Source organism: Henckelia pumila, chromosome 2 (assembly GCF_033568475.1).
Source record: "Henckelia pumila isolate YLH828 chromosome 2, ASM3356847v2, whole genome shotgun sequence".
Classification (NCBI taxonomy): domain Eukaryota; kingdom Viridiplantae; phylum Streptophyta; class Magnoliopsida; order Lamiales; family Gesneriaceae; genus Henckelia; species Henckelia pumila.
In genome coordinates, this window is record NC_133121.1 from 6,958,328 (window position 1) to 6,975,517 (window position 17,190).

Here is a 17,190-nt window from a genome sequence, read left to right on the forward strand (position 1 = left end):
CATTTGCAACGATTTTAATACAATCATCGCAAAGTATGAGTTTTTTTTTTTTTTTTTGTAGTGTATCCTTCTTTCCATGTGTTATTCCAAACATCCCACGAAGCACGACACATGCATATTTTGATATTTATCCCCTAACCATCAAAAAATATATATCTAGATATATATATCAAAACCCCAAAAAATAGAGAAATGGTTATTTATTAATTTATTGGTATTTAATGAATAATGAATGTAAAGAGTCCAAACAAGGAGAAGTTTGTTGTGAATTTTGAGAACAAAAATGGAAACAGAGGGCCCACTGTATAATCACAAGCATGCAATTCTTTCGGGACCGGCCCTCCTATAATTTTGATAAATTAAATTCCCTTGCTTTGACTCTTCTCACATTTACTTTCGGTGCCATCTCTTTATGGAGAACATCATCATGCTACATTAAAAAAATCCATGTAATAATTAAGTTTATGTTTGTGTAAAGATCAGACAGGGCGTGGGAAGTATTTTGAAACCTGTTGAAGGAATAATGAAGCCACCACATTTTCAATACATATATATGCATGTATTCAATATTGAATATTAAATGCCAACTTTGAGTTTCGAAATGAAAGACACGTAAATATTTTGTGCTTCAAGGATATAAACCTCTAAAGGGAATTTTTTTTAAAAAAATATTGGCAAATTTAAATTCAATAATATATTATTTGGGTCCGAATTAAATTTGCGCAGGTGGTCTGGAATCTCTAGATTTTTCTATATGGGAGTTCAAGTACTTTTCCTGTGTTCCATAAGATGAGAGGTAAAAGGTAATTTGGGCGATATATTTATCAAAGTGGATTTCTTGAATATGAAAATTGGTGAAGAGAGATTCTTTTTTTTACCAAAGTTTTATTTTTATTTTTATTTTTCTAAAATATTTTTTTTACGGTATTTTCTAAAATATTTCTAAGTAAAAACATTGGACATACAAACATCGAGAATCTCTGCAACCAATACATCCTCTAAATATAATTGAAAATTCGATGGGGATAAGAACTTTGTGACTCAAATATTCCCTATTAATTCGGCTTTACAGGCCCGATCATTCCAATTTCCCCCATCGAGTCAACGCACGATTATATAAATTATAAAATGCTTCCATTTAATCATGACTTAGTATATTAGTCCTCCCTCCATTTCCAAGCTATTAAATACTGTTCTTTATGCTAATATTTATTTCATTTATCGATCATTTCGATAGTTTATTTATTTATAACCTAGATTCGAAAAAATAATTGTTTTTATATTTTTATTTAAAAAATTAAAGAATATTGCCACTTTTTAGCAAAACAAGAATTCATAATTTAGCATTAGAAAATGTAAGTAGATAAGTAGGTGAGAGGGTCAATTAATTTGTTTGCCCCTTTTTGTTTGAGGTAAAAATCATTTTTGTACAATTTTTACACAACCCACCAAAGAGTTCTCCCACTCATGACATTTTGGTTCCCGAGATTAACTATTTATTGAAATGATATTATTCAGATCATAATTACCCAATTTTGAGCGAAAATTGGATGCCCAAAAATAGATAAGTTATAAGGCTTGAGATATCTTTTTGGTACGTCCCATGAGAAACACTTAAAAAATGATTTTAGACTTAAATAATAGGGAAAATAAGAAATACTGCTAAATGAGAAATATCCATCTGAAAATGTAACAGACCCAAAAAAAAAAAAAGAGTTGCTAATTATGGTATTATTTTGACTTCATATATATTTATCATTATAAGTTACATATTGATTTAACAAGTTATCACATTTAACAAGTTTGATATGATACTATCTTACATGTCAATTTTATAAATAGAATATCTTACTCAATTTGATTCATGATATTACTTGTCACGAAAGACCTATTTTACTTTTTTTTTTCCCCCATTTTGGTGTTCTCCACTAATCTCGATATGATAAAAAAGGGCAACAAGAACACAACCATATCGCTTAATTATATTTTCCATGGTTACATTATAATGTGGATTAAACTAAAATTAACCTAAAAAAATTTTTGAATAAAAAAAAACTAACCTAAAAATTGAACATTTTAAAAATTATTGATGTTTCATAATATATTATTAATTTTAATTAAATGACTAGACAAAATAAAATTATGTCATACTTATATTTATTTGTAGGAATAAAATTTGTAACACATAATAATCAAAAGATCAAATGGTGCCAGAACCGAACAAAAGTAGAGGGCGACAAAAGAAATATGAGCATTATGCCACTCAAAATTAATAAATGGTTCGATTTTAACTTTACATTTCTACCAAATAATTGATGCTGACAATTACAATAATATAATAAAAAAAAACCTAATAAAACAAGACAAACTATTAATTTAAAAAGTGGAGAATTTCAATGGGCAAAAAAAAAAAAAAAAACTGAGAAATTAGAGTGAAAGGGGAAGAAAAATCCCATTAGAGGAGAAGAAGAGAGAGTGTAAGAAAAACCCAGAGAAGAAAGAAAGCTCGAATCTTCGTGAAACATACCAGCAATGGTTAATCTCCGACATGTCAGTTGAAGATTGATCATCAGTAATCAGGCATGAATTGACTGTTTTTGCCTTCTTCATTGGCCAATTTCTGCTCCGAAACCCGCAACCAAATGCAAACGGCGGTGAAACTCAACACCAGACTGATGAACCCACTCCCCAGCCCGATCCCCACGATCGCCAGAATCGAAAGCCCTTTGTTCTTCAAGGGCGGAAGTGGGTAGCCGTAGAGATCCTTGTTACCTTCGTACGAGCTGGCATTGAATCGCGGGAGGTTCCCGCTTCGATTACCCAATGAAGCGGGTATGAGCCCGGATAGCCTGTTGTTGGACACATCGAAAACCGATAGCCTCACGAGGAGCCCCAGCTGCTGCGGAATCGAACCGGACAGCCGGTTTTCGTGCAGATCGATGACGTTCAGGTAAGCACAAAGCGCCAATTGCTGGGGGATTTCCCCGGAGAGGGTGTTGGAGGAGAGATTAAGTACAGCCAAATTGACGAGATACTGGAGGTCCGTGGGGATCGGGCCGGCGATGGAGTTTGAGGAGAGATCGAGCGCTTGCAAATTGGTGCAATTGGAGAGATAAGGAGAAATGGTGCCTCTGAGCGAGAGATTGGGGAGGGAGAGCTTGTAGATTCGGCCATTGTTGCAGGTGGCTCCCTGTAGGAAGGAGGTGAAACCCTGGCATGGGTTGGCGAAAACGGCTCGAGTCCAGTTCTGCAGGTTCTGGAAAGGGTCCTCCAGCGACTCGCTGAGTCGCGTGAGGCAGAGCTCGTCGTTGGGATCGGCGGCGGCGGCGGCGGCGAGGGCTAGCAGGGCCAAAGCCAGCAGCTGGGCCGCGAAACCCATGAAGTTTCAGCGCATAAAAGAGTGAATAATTTGTGGTGAGGAATTAGCAATGTATATATGAAAAGAAGAATGGAGGCTGAGTGGGGGAGCACGAAGGCCACGCAGGAAAACTGAAAATGAGAGAGTGAAGGAGAGAAGGGGATCATAGATGGTGACAACACGGATTCTGGTCGCGGGGGCATTTTCGGTATACCACCGCCATTTCTATTGCCACCAAAACAAAATATCAAATATTATTTTAAAATTTTAATTTGTCAACCTTTTAATTGAGGAATCCTGATTCTTCTTATAATTACTTTTTTTTTTCAAATATATTTATTATATTTTAATAAATATAACTGCTTAACAAAAGCTTGTGAGACGATATCAGGAATTAATTTTGTGAGATTCATAAAAAAATATTATTTTTTTATTATAAATATGATATGATTGACTCGCATCACATTAGACATATTCTGGCATCCTATGAGCTAATTGTGAAGTTTTTCTTGAGATTAAAAATAAAATATTGTGAGAATTTATGCTTTGTGCTAATTTTGTAATGTTATCGGCATATATTATATTGCTAAATAATTATGCACAATATCGAAGTTTCAAATAGCAGAATCAAATCAAACAGAAAATCTAGATTTGATTTGGTTTTGTTTAGAATTTTTAGTGGCTTCGTTTAACTTCGCATTTTGTCATATGGATGAACTTGGTTTGGTTCCAATAGGCCTAAAAAAGAGATGTATCCAATCTAATGGATTTAAATATAACATTTATTTATATATATATATTCCCGCTTTAACATATTTATAAACTTTTTCTTAGTATCTATGATCACTATATGTGTTAAACACAATATGATTAAAGATAGGTCACATATGAGAAGATATCATAAACATTATTCATGAGATTAGTCAACTCATATATAAAATGAAAAAAATAATAATATTTTTCAGTAAACCAGATTAAAAATCTCACATGTCACAAAAGTTTTTGTGCATAATTATTTAGTGTATCGATAATATAATTCATATATATATATGTATATATATTTCTGAATTAGTTATTAAATTTTCAGATATTTGACGTATATCCAACAAGTATTTGTGGATTGTAAAATATTAATTAGTATGTGCCATAGAAAATCCAAATTGTGTTTTAAATGTAACACGTGTAGATTATAATTAAGTGTTATCACATAATGAAATTAAAAGAAGACATATATATATTTGATCTAATTTCATAAATTATTGAAACATAATTCATGAGACATTACATCAAAATCACGAGCTCTTTTCCATAATAAATTTTATTTTCTAATCCAACGCAGCACTCTCAATTAACGGTCGTGGTCTCGTGGATAATAAATTTTATTAATCTTATTTTATAAAGGAATATAGGCGAACCAATACACCACTTATTGTGATAGAAAAAAACTTTCCGGGAGATTTTTCCTAAGCTACGAAAATGTTAGACATTTGTAATCATTAAAAAAAGGTGATTTTTTTTATATAGTTTAAAATGTTAGTCTTTCTTTAATCCAAAATTCTGTTAAATTTAAGTAAATTTCAAAGCTGATCTAAAGTTGATTTTGATTTTTCAAAAATCATCATGGTATCTTGCTAAATAAATAGATATTTTTATGTATACTATTGCCTCCAATATTTTTGTTTATTCAAAGTTACTATTTACATTCATTGGTTCTAAGATCTCGATTACGAAATCTTGAGTTCGAGACCCAATTATAACAACTCATCTCCTGCTAAAAAAAACTTCACAAAAATTATTATCTCTTTATCTGATGGTAGTAGAAGGGACCAACGGTTAATGAAGTGGTCAACTTGTTAAGTTTGTTCTTCCTGCTTCCTTTTATTAGGTGTCAGTAATTTTTCGGTGTTGACTGGCCAATATTGTAACAAGAGACATTGGGTTGCAACAATAAAATGTTGCAATTACTCGTCAAAAAAATACCTCAAAAATTCATGTGAGACCATCTCACAGCTTAATTTCGTGAAACAAATCTCTTTCTCGAGTTCTCGATCCGATTATTACTTCTCATTCCTTTCATAATCTTTAAATCTAACAACTTCTACAAAAGTATAGAAAAAAAAAAAAAACACTAGTCCCTTAATCAGATGGTCAATAAATTTGTTTTTTTTTTCCTAATTTACATTTTTTTTTATTGTTGTGAAATATTTTAGATGTAACTACATTGATTCAATATTCATGCTCGTGTTTAAAATTTTCTTTATTCACAAGTCACAACAAAGATTTAAATACCATTGCTTAATCATAATTGAGGTAATCTTTTTTTAAAAAAAATAAAATTTTATTAGATTGATTTTGGGGGAAAAAAATGTCTATTGAATGAAAAAAAAAGTACAAGGAATATTGGTTGAAGATGACAAAATGATGCATAAAATGTTATTACAAACGGTGGAATGTAAATGGTCCATGATGCCCTCCGCAGAGTGAAATGGTCCCGAAGAATTCGCACCCAAAAACACCAAACCGAAAGAAGCAAAAACATATCCATCTCCCAAATCTCTGTAGCCTTCTTGCAACAAGAATTGATCCTGAATGCCAATGCACCAACATTTTGTTGCATCCAAACACGCCCTTATATCCTCCAAGGCCAATGAAAGTGAAAGGTCTTCCATTTTCTTGGATCGGGCCCATGAATCTTTTTTGTGGCCTAAATACGGCTTCCTAAAAGTTCCATTCTTTGAGGGCCTCTCCTTCTCTGTCTCTCTCTCCACACACACACACAAATACATATACATATACACACACTTAATAATAGGATCACTATCACTTCTTACGAACTCGTTGAGAATAATTCGGATCTAGTTCGTGACTAACAAAGAAGTTTATATGTAGGTTTTCTTTCTTTAAAAAACGTTTGGGGACCAAAAACTTTGTCGGAGACTCTGAAATATGAGATCTCGCGAAATGTTGAGATTTATTTACGGCGAAAATCAAGGAGTATGTATAGACGAGTGATGAAAGAAGATGGTAAATATGGTTCCGAGAATTTTGAGGGATTTGATGAGATGGTCCCTGTAGACAACATGATATCAAGTAATTGGTGAAGAGAATCTCACACGGATTGAGAAATGTTTTGTGTGGGTTATATGCTAGACAAAAGCTTTATATTGTTATCAAGGGTGAAATGGATGTGAGATCGACTTATGTTTCTTGGTCTTCTTGATCAGGACCAACTCCTCACTCTCTTATTTCTTCCAATATTGCTTCTTTTGTGATATGCTCCATATATATATATATATATATATATATATAGACTTGATCCCTAGGGTGCGGGAATCTGTGCACATCCGTGCTCAAAACAATTTCGATTAATTTGAAATTTTCACGATAGGATCGTTTCAAAAATACAAATCCAACGATATATCATATGCTACAAATTTCAATTTCGATGGCCGGAATCGTGAAGATGGCCGGTACCGAGTTCTAGTGGTTTTTGTTTTTTGTTTTTGCACCACTAAAAATCATATCTACAGTAAAAATTAATAATTTTTATGATTCGAATGGCTGAAAATTTGTTTCATAAAATTGACTCGTAACACAATCTAATAAGAATATTTATGTGTACGTAGACAATTGATTGATCATGCACCGTCATGATTATGGATAGGAAAAGGATACATACTACTACATATGGTTCACAAAATTATTGAGTAGGACTTTTCAATTTTCGCTCATAAATCTCCATTATTCCCGCTTGGATTGTGGGGCATTTGCTGTCTAATTGGTACAATGCAAAACTCATCCTCACTCTCTTGAGTCTTGAACCAACGTTCTAGTATATAAGCATAAGTAAAACACCAAGACTTTGATTTTTTTTTTTTTTATACTAAAGGTATATTTATTTATTTTTTATGATAATGAAATATGCTGTTGTTATTTTTCAACGTGCGCTGAATAAACATTCGAGTTAACGTATTAGTCAACAAATCACATTAACAAGAAAAAACCTGATTAAACCTCATAAGACAAAATTACCGAGAAAATGCTAATAAGGAAAAGCAAACTCTTCACCGTACGTAGGTCAAATGGTCATCTATCTTGGACTACTAAAGGCATAATTGATCATATTAAGTGCATCTGATGTGTAACTGTAAAATACACTTGCTTTCAGTTTGAATGTTTATACCGCGCGCGTGAATTTAATAATTTTAAACAAAATAAAATATTAAAGATCTTAAATCATTTAATTCAACTAACACCGTGGACTCATTTATTCTCGGTATAAAAACTTTACTACTTTTAGGGTTCGTTTGAAGTCATAGATAATTAATTTATGTATTAATAATTTTATCTAGTCTCACATTTTTTTACTATATTATATATCCATCTTTGAATTATTTATCTACATCAATCAAATCATTAATTATTTATATTACATCAATTAAATTATTAAATTTAAATTACTATATTACCCTTATAAATAATATTATTTATATTTTATTAATTATTAAAAGGATAAAATAATAATTTATTATTTTTATATAAAATATAATCAATCAAATCAAACAAACCATAACTTATCAATCAAATCAAATTTTATATTAACTATCTTTTTTATTTATTTTTTATTACAACATATTACTTATCTATATATTATTTATCTTATCACCCACTCCAAACGGACCATTATAGTCTCGAGTTAATATTATATTTATGTATTTTTTAATCCATTAATCAGCCTAACAAATTAAAATAATAAAAAAATTAAGAATATTTCTGTACTTAAACTTCAGCTGAGAACGCTCGGTTAATACTTGACTTTGACATTTTTTTATTTTTTTTTATTACAAAGGAGAAGGGATGACTCGAACTCGAGTCTCCGTCAATGGACAGACAAGTGCATTAATTTTTTTTTTTTTATAACAATGATCTAATCAGACTATATTTGTGTTACACTTAAAATATTACATATATAGATAATTGAATTATCTAATATGCATGTATCCCACGTAAATTTTATCTAGGACTCGTGTTTAAAAATTAAAATGGATAATTCAATGATTATTACCACACGTAGGAATAAAACAAATTTTCATGTAACATAGACTTGGCAGTTTGGACTTTAATTAAAACCTTTAATTGTGAGACAAGAGTGGGGTACGACGTACCATAAAGAAATTTGATGACAATTTTGATCAATGCTTCTCAAATAAATTAATCTTTTGCCATGTAAAATAAAACCGAAGATTTTTTTGTTCACTCTCTCTTAAAAATAAAATTCTACCCTTTTTACCACCGACATAATCATCATTACATTTAACTATAAAACTTTCATTATTTACCAAAAGTATATTTTAATCTTGAATATCTTAATTTAAATATTTTTTTTTAAATCTTGACCACAATCTCAAATCAAAATATCCCAAAAAATGATAAGTTTCTTGTTAAACGGTCTTGTGTATCAATCCGATCCATATATATGATGTAACATTATAAAGTAATATTTTTCTTATGAGTCATATATGTTTACAAGATTTTTTTTGTGCCCAAATATAATTTCACTTCAAATTATCAATTTACTTGATAGCAAGATTATGTAAGAAAAAACTAACTCACCCAATATGGGAGATTCCTTATCAATTCGATCACAGGCGATATATATATATATATATATATAGAGTTTTGATTACATGGGCAATCACCATGGACAACTACGTGAGCAACAGCTGACATGACAATCACTCATTGGATGTTCAAGGTGCCACGTCAGCTGTTGCTCACGTAGTTATCCATGGTAGTTGTTCATGTGATCAAAACTCTCTCTCTATATATATACATATATATATATAAAGACCTTCTAAGTTCTAATGAAAGTTAACAAATTCTAGCTTAACCAATAGTTATTGATATCACCATCTTCAATAAGATCTTTTGTCGAAAAATTATAAAACAACAAAAATACAACAGAGCGACTATAAATAATATTTATTCTAGTTTCCAACCCGCAATGTGTGTATATATATATAGGTGCCACGTCAGCTGTTGCTCACGTAGTTGCCCATGATGGTTGTTCATGTGATCAAAACTCTCTCTCTATATATATATATACATATATATATATATAAAGACCTTCTAAGTTCTAATGAAAGTTAACAAATTCTAGCTTAACCAATAGTTATTGATATCACCATCTTCAATAAGATCTTTTGTCGAAAAATTATAAAACAACAAAAATACAACAGAGCAACTATAAATAATATTTATTCTAGTTTTCAACCCGCAATGTGTGTATATATATATATACATGGTGTGTACGGAGTTGGGCATAGTTGTTGAGTACCATAAAAGAAATATATATATATATAATTGGGAAAATGGGAATGATTGGTACATATCGCTAGTAGTACGCGCATAAAAACATAAATTGTGGTCGTGAAATCTATTCATCACACCAATAATTGATAAAGACATTGCTGGTGGAGGACTCACAATGGTACTCCAAATGTTTTTGCCAACACGCGTATGTGCTTTGTTTTATCGTCTTCTTCCCAACTATATGTCTAAATTTTTAATTAATAACGATGATTCTTTTGCGATTTTAGTTTCTTTTTTCAGTCGGAGTGCCGATTTTAAGTATCGTGAATACATTTTGATATACATGCATGCATACATCGTGCAACAAAGATTGATCGATCGCTAGTATATATTGATATCTTGATGGAAAATTAATTAGGTTTACAAGAGGGCAAAAATAATATATTTTCTAAAGAGTACGTATTGATTTGGTTGACATGTATAAAGACTACTTCTATTAATTTGTGGATGCTATTTTTCAAGTCTATTGAATAGTGTTGATGATGATTTATTAACCAAACTCAGACAAATAATATAATAATATTTTGTACGAATGGGAAGTTTCATAAGTACACGTGAAATATGTATGAGTTTTGATATGATAATTAACTATAATGTGCATTATGTATGTACCGCTGATGTTGTATTTTCTACATCCAATAAGTAAATACAACATCAGTCCGTACACACATAAGTGCACATGATGATTGTTCATTATATCAAATATATATATATATATATATATATATATATATATATATCAAATAAATCCTAATTTAATTTGTAGTGGATACATTGCAGAGAGAGAGAGAAAAACATTTAACGCACCTCACCAATGTTGTATCCATCCTAAGTTTAATATATTTGATTTGGAAATGAAATTGTTTGATGCGAAAATTGTTCTTATTAGGGGAGCGATCCACATGTGGAGTTAGAATTGGAGTTGTTATTCAGCTTAAAATATTAAAATTATATTGTTGTCACTGATTATAAATTTTGATTAAATGATAAGAGTTCAATCCTATTCAAACTACTTTTTACGACTTAATTATTGATTTTTGGGGGTGCAAGTTCATCCACACAGCATAAATTTTTTTTAACTAAAAATAAAATGAAAATAGATATACAAGAACTTCCAGCTGTATATATTTGATTTTCCAAATCCAAAAATTGATACCCATTGGGAGCTGTCAATTTTAAGGGTATGCCATGACCCACGCCCACCGCTAGTTAATATAATTTTAAGATCTATTTTGTTTCATTAAAATTTGTAAATTGTAATACACTAAATGGGAAAAAATGTGAATTTTAATTTATACTAGTATTTCGTTGCACGCGTTGCGTACTCGTACATTTCGTTTTTTAAAAAAGATAATAAATAATAAATTGTAAAATTAAAAATAATAAAATAATAAATAATAAATTGTAAAATTAAAAAATTAAAAAATAATAAAAATATAACGTATTCCTAAACAAATATTCACAAAAAATATATATCTTATAAAGTGAGTGTCATATTTGTAAATAAAATAATATCAAAAGGCACAAAGTGAGCTTTTAATGGCTAGAAAAGAGGAAACATTATAAAATGACTATTTTGCCTAATAATTTTGATTTTATTAAAAATTATGTTAGGAGATAATGATAATTTCAAATCAAGATTCACCAATTAATTAAAAGTTTGTTAATTAGAGAGTCTCTACTTTTTTTTATATAGTAGGGTCTCTACTTTAATAATATAGTAAGATATCTAGAAAGTGAAATAACATATCATAAGCCCAAGAAAACCCAAAAATAGATTTCACTGTAATAAATAAATAAATAATACTCAACAAATTTGTTTGCTACTTCGTGGTATATTTTCTGTTATATAAATATAAATATATGTAATACAACAACTTTAATTATGTACAAAATTATTTATCAATCAAACAATAAAAACTGTGAGTTATTTAATATTTAGTGCACGTGCTTATTTTGTTATATATAAAATTATATCGAAATGAATATTATATTAGAAAACATACAATATTATTTATTCATCGCACTGGGAACAGTCAAGTGGAACCAATGAGGCAACTGCATTCAGAAATCAGAAGCTTCGACCTTTGATTTTTGCTGAACCCAAATTATACAAATTATTGCGCAAGGAAAACCATGCACGTGCGAATAGATGAGATGGCAGAAATGATAACCTTCGCAAGTTTTTGCCAAAATAAAAGGTAAATACTATATAATATTCAAAATATTTAAATCGTTATAAATTTGTATGGTTAAAAAAAAAGTAATAGTTTCTTGTCATTGTGACGGATTAAAAAATTATCAACTACAATAATTTATCATTAAATGAGATTTCTTTTATGATCGTACATACACAGGTTTCGAACTTTCGATCTCACTAAAAGAGCTTTGTACATGCACACACATATATATATATATACATGCTCAAATCATATATGTTTGTGGTGGTTATGAATTGATATAAAAAAATCCAGATTTGCAAGATAAATAAACAACAATCTATAACAAGAGAACATAGATAATATAAAATATAATTTTTAAAAATATCTGAAGAAATTTGTTTCGTAGATATTTTAGTTATGAACAGCTTGTCTGCTTTTTCCTTGCTTTATGAAGTGACTGTTATTATGGTGTGTCATAGGGTTGCACATGCACAAACTCCCCACTCAATGACAATAATGGCTAAGCTTTGTTACATTTCAAACTCTGCAGACTCAAGAACTCGTCTTATTACACATGCTACATGTCACATTACACGATTGGATTTCGATGAGGTTTTACATTAGATTTTCGGTGAGTAAAATATATTTTTTAATTTTTTCTACTACAAATAACAATTAGGAAGTGTTTGTAATCACTTAAAAAAGTGATTATTAGAGTTTGTATTAAAAAAATTACTTTTGTATGTTTCTTAAACCCAAATTATGTGTTACCAAAAGTGATTCTAATAAAAAGATCAATGTTAAAATCAATCTAATCACTTATTTATCAAACACTACCCAAATTTAATTTTTAGATTTTCAAATTTGTTTCCAAACAGTACCGAATTTTGATTTTTCTTAACTTTTTTATAATATATAAATTTAATCACTTATACAAAAACATAATATTTTGCAAACACTTGCTTGGTACGGTAACAAAATGTTTCAAGATTTTATGTAGGCACTAGGCAAATGCCCTCGTTTACTATATTGAAAAAAAAAAAAAAAAAAGAAGATAAAATGAGGCAGGCTCGGCTGGCCACAATTGACTCCATGAATTGGGCCTAACACCCTTGTAATGTTTCCTTCTTTATGGTAAGCCTTCAGCCCAGCCCCTTAGCCTCTATCCTTTTATATTAATCCAATCATGTTTTTCTAGGGGGAATTAAATAATTTACAAAATAAAACTTTCATACAAATCAAATTTTATGACCGGAAAACAAGTCATATTTGAGACGGATTCTAAGCTGATGGTTGATGTGGTACATACAACTCGGACGGATCGTAGCAAGTTTGGAACAATCATTGCAGAATATTTGTTCATTTCTTTCAAGAGAATGAACTTACAAAGTTCAGTTTGTGCGGATACAAGCGAATATGGTTGTTTGTTTACTTGGTTGGGCGGTCAATTCTCATGTTAGCCCTTGTAGTTTTTATGATGTTCTTAGTTTAATCGTTGATACTTTAATTTATTTTTGTCTTTTGGGCTCAAAAATTAAAAAAAAATATTTATTTCGGGTCTAGAGCAAATCAGATCCAAAAGCACTATCCGATATATGTACAACAAACTTTAGAACACCTTCTTGTGCAACTTAAACCGACGAGTGAAGAATAAATCCCTCACCCAAAGAGGAGACCACGAAAGAAAATTAAACAACCCTGTCATATGACCATGAACGATTTCCTTTGGCGGACTCGAACCCAAGACCTTACTTACTACGTGCCGAGCGAAAACGGTCGCGTCCGTCGATTTCCCCCCTTGAGACGCCTTGGCCCTCTCCTCTATATCATCCTTGAAAATGTTATAAATCTTCCACTCTTGATCTCTCAAACCATCATAGCTACTACCTCCAAAATTCGATTTTACGGCCCCGGGGAGCACGAGTACTACATCGATATTAAATGGCTTGAGCTCGACTCGCAAAGCATGAGAGACAGCATGAATATATGCTTTGCTAGCACAATAGGACCCTGCCCAAGGGGTTGGAACTTTCCCTACCACACTTCCTACATTGACTATGATTCCACGACGTCGTGTAACCATGTGCGGAACCACGTGTTGAACGAGACGCAACGCTCCTAATGCGTTTATTTCATATGCTCTTTTGATAAAGTCTAGTGGGAGTTCGGCTAGAGGGCCTACGCTCCCGATCCCGGCATTGTTGACTAGGATATCCAGCTTCCCGTGCCGTGAAATCACATGATCAATCGCTTTCGCGACGCTTTCATCGGACGAGACGTCGAGGCCTATGGTCTCGATGTTTTCGGATCGCAAGTCTAAGAGATGGTGCATTTTTTGGGGGATGTCGGATGCAATTACATGACAATTATGCTCGGCGAGTGCCTTGCAATATTCATAGCCGATGCCGCCGACGGCGCAACCGGTGACCAAGGCAACCTTTGTGTCACTCATTCTGGCGTATGACAATTATTTTTCTTGTCATTCTTGGGATATATATATAGTTTCTAAATTATTAAAGGGGCATGATCAAGAAGTACGTGCGATAATTTAAAGGTGAAACCTGTAATGTAAGTTTAAAAATTATATTGAAAATCAAATTGAATTAATATTTTAACCCTAAATGGGCATCACTAAATTGTGTCATATGCGTATGGTGTCTTTGTCATTTGGGCTTAGTAGTAAGAATATTCTGCGATTATTCTTGCTTAGCCGGATTACATTTTGCTTGGATCAAGTTAACCTTTACGTGAAAGGACAAAAAGAGCGGCACATACTAATGAAATAGATCAAGTTAACCTTTATAAAAAAAAAAAACTGCTCAAAAATGGATTGAAAATTAGAATGAAGGATTTGAAAACTCAGATGTAGGGATGTCAATGGGTCCGGGTGGACCTGCCCCATGTGGGGAGGGTTTGGGTCCACTAAATGGGTCTTGGGACAGGTCTCGGGTCCATCTTTTTAGACCCAAGAGGGTATGGGGCGGGTAATGGGTTTTATAAGACCCGCCCGAGACTCGTCCCATATAATACATACATATAAAAAATTATAGGTTTTTATTGCTCAATTATTTTTTCTAGCCGTAATCATCTCTTTTACTTTCAAATTTTAATCTAATTCCTAAATAATTTAATTAAACACAGACTATAGCTGGTCACTGTCTACCTACCCTTCGACATTTGTCTATCCTCCGGTGATTTTCTAACCTCCGACCACCACCTACATCCATTGTTATGATACAAGTTTCATATTCAATTTTAATCGATAAGTAATTTAATGTTTTATTTTGCATATAATACCCGAAATATCAATTTTAAGGTTTTATTTTTCCTTTCGACTACCTCATACAGTCAGATTTGTTTTTAATTTTAATAAATTTGTGGGTCTCATGGGTCTAACGGTTCCAACCTGCCCCATTTCAGATATGAGGTGGGGCGGATAATGGGTCCATGTTTTGTTAATGGGGTGGGTCTCGGGTTCGGCCAAACCCGATCCATACCCGCCCTATTGACATCCCTACTCATATGATCTTGCATATACTAGTAAACGAAGCACGTGATAAACTATTTGGTAACATTTAGTTTTTTAATTAAGTGAAAATCAGATACTTATGTTGACACAATAATTATCTAACACAACAATAAATTAAGAGAAAAACAATTCAACTCGTACTCTCTTTAATCTTTAATAATTAATAATTATTATTATTTAATAATCTTTAATTAATATTGACACAATGACAAAACGGACACTACACAATTCAACTCCCCCTTAGGGCTTAGTTTGAAAGTTGAAAGGGAAAAGAAGAGAAGAGAAGAGAAAAGAAAAGAAAAGAAAAGAAGGTGAGTGAAAGAGAGAAAATAAAAATGATGTATTTCTTTGTTTGAGAGTTGAAGAAAGAAAAAGAAAGGAAATGAGTTAAATTTATTTAAAATAATTTTTTTTGTTTGTGTTTACTCCCATTTCCGTCCACTTTTGGAAGTAAAATTTTTTGGTTGAGATGGAATAAATTTTCCTTTCCTTTTCTTTCTTTTTCTTTCTTTAAAAAACTCCCAAACAATCAACTTTTTTAAATTTTATTTTTTTTCCCGTCTTTTCTTTTCAAATCACATCTCCCAAATGAAGCCTTAGATTTAATATGTATTAGATTAGATATTAGATTAGATAGATTATGGGATTGATTAGATTGCATGTTAATTAATAGGATGTGCAAAGTTGAAGGGATTAAAGGATTATCCAATTAATAAAGGCAATTTTCAAGAATAATCTGGTGTTATCAATATAAATTGGGCATTCTACATGGACAATGATTCAAGAGAAATTACTTATTCTAGCTCATATTAATAGTGTTTTTTTAAAAATAGCCTTCTTTATTAAAGATTATAAAATATAGTCTTTTATAGTTTAATAATCCTAAAATACATTCATCCCCATTTTATTACTATTATATCAAACTTGTATGTTACCTATTTCATAGGTAACATCAAACAATATCTCAAATAATATCTCATTTTATTATCTTATTATTCATCATTTTATCTATCTCACAAGTCGAGCCGTGTATATCTTATGGATTCTAACGGTCAATATCAAATACTACTTTTTCCACCATCATTTAATTTCGCGAATTTGTCAAAATTTATGTATGCAGCATTTATTTTTTTCCATCCATCGTTTGCCATTTTATTTTAATTTTTTTTTCCCTTTAGCTATTTTTAGTCACAAGAGCTAGCACATTTTTTTCATCATCATATTCATATCCCTCTCACTTAGTCTCCCTATATAAATTGATAGCATTTCTATATTTCCTCACCATATCTTAATTAACATTAATAAATTTTATTTCCATAAATCGAGCCAAGATATTTGTAGAAGAAAAATGTCTAAATCCGTATCCTTTTTCATTATTGTTCTTCTCTTCTGCTTTGTTCTATCTTGGTCTAGTCGTCCCACCGATCCGTCGATTCGTGATGCCAACAAATCCGATCACGAGGTTTGTTAGGAACATGAATCTATTGTGATTGATTATATTTATATGAATTTTTTGCTCTATACTTTCTGAGGATATGTATAATTTGTTAGAGTTTTTCTCAATAATCATGTTTATACAAATATATGAACATGATAAACAATATGCGGAAGCAAGATTGAGCGTTACCTTCAGCCATATAATTTGTAAGTGTGCTGCTTTCCTCTCCAATTGAAGTCTTTTAAACACTCCAACTCTCTCGTAGATGGTGTATTTGTGTTGTTATGAGTTGTGTGTTTAGGGACCTCAAGAGCCTCGGTATTTATAGGCA

At 31.3% G+C, this 17,190-nt stretch overlaps 2 protein-coding genes across 2 annotated transcripts; both read right to left on the reverse strand.

Annotated features, from left to right (window-relative positions):
• Positions 1–314: 314 nt before the first annotated feature.
• LOC140884523 (receptor-like protein 44) lies at positions 315–3,468 on the reverse strand. Its single transcript, XM_073291297.1, has 2 exons — positions 2,528–3,468; positions 315–430 (listed from the first exon to the last, which is right to left on the reverse strand). Exon 1 carries the CDS (start codon positions 3,377–3,379, stop codon positions 2,570–2,572), a length of 810 nt encoding a protein of 269 aa, XP_073147398.1. The 5' UTR covers positions 3,380–3,468; the 3' UTR covers positions 315–430; positions 2,528–2,569.
• Positions 3,469–13,404: 9,936 nt separating this feature from the next.
• LOC140885458 (short-chain dehydrogenase PC-15-like) lies at positions 13,405–14,344 on the reverse strand. The gene has a single exon (XM_073292432.1). The coding sequence runs from the start codon at positions 14,342–14,344 to the stop codon at positions 13,502–13,504; it is 843 nt and encodes a 280-aa protein (XP_073148533.1). The 3' UTR covers positions 13,405–13,501.
• Between the last annotated feature and the right edge of the window lie 2,846 nt (positions 14,345–17,190).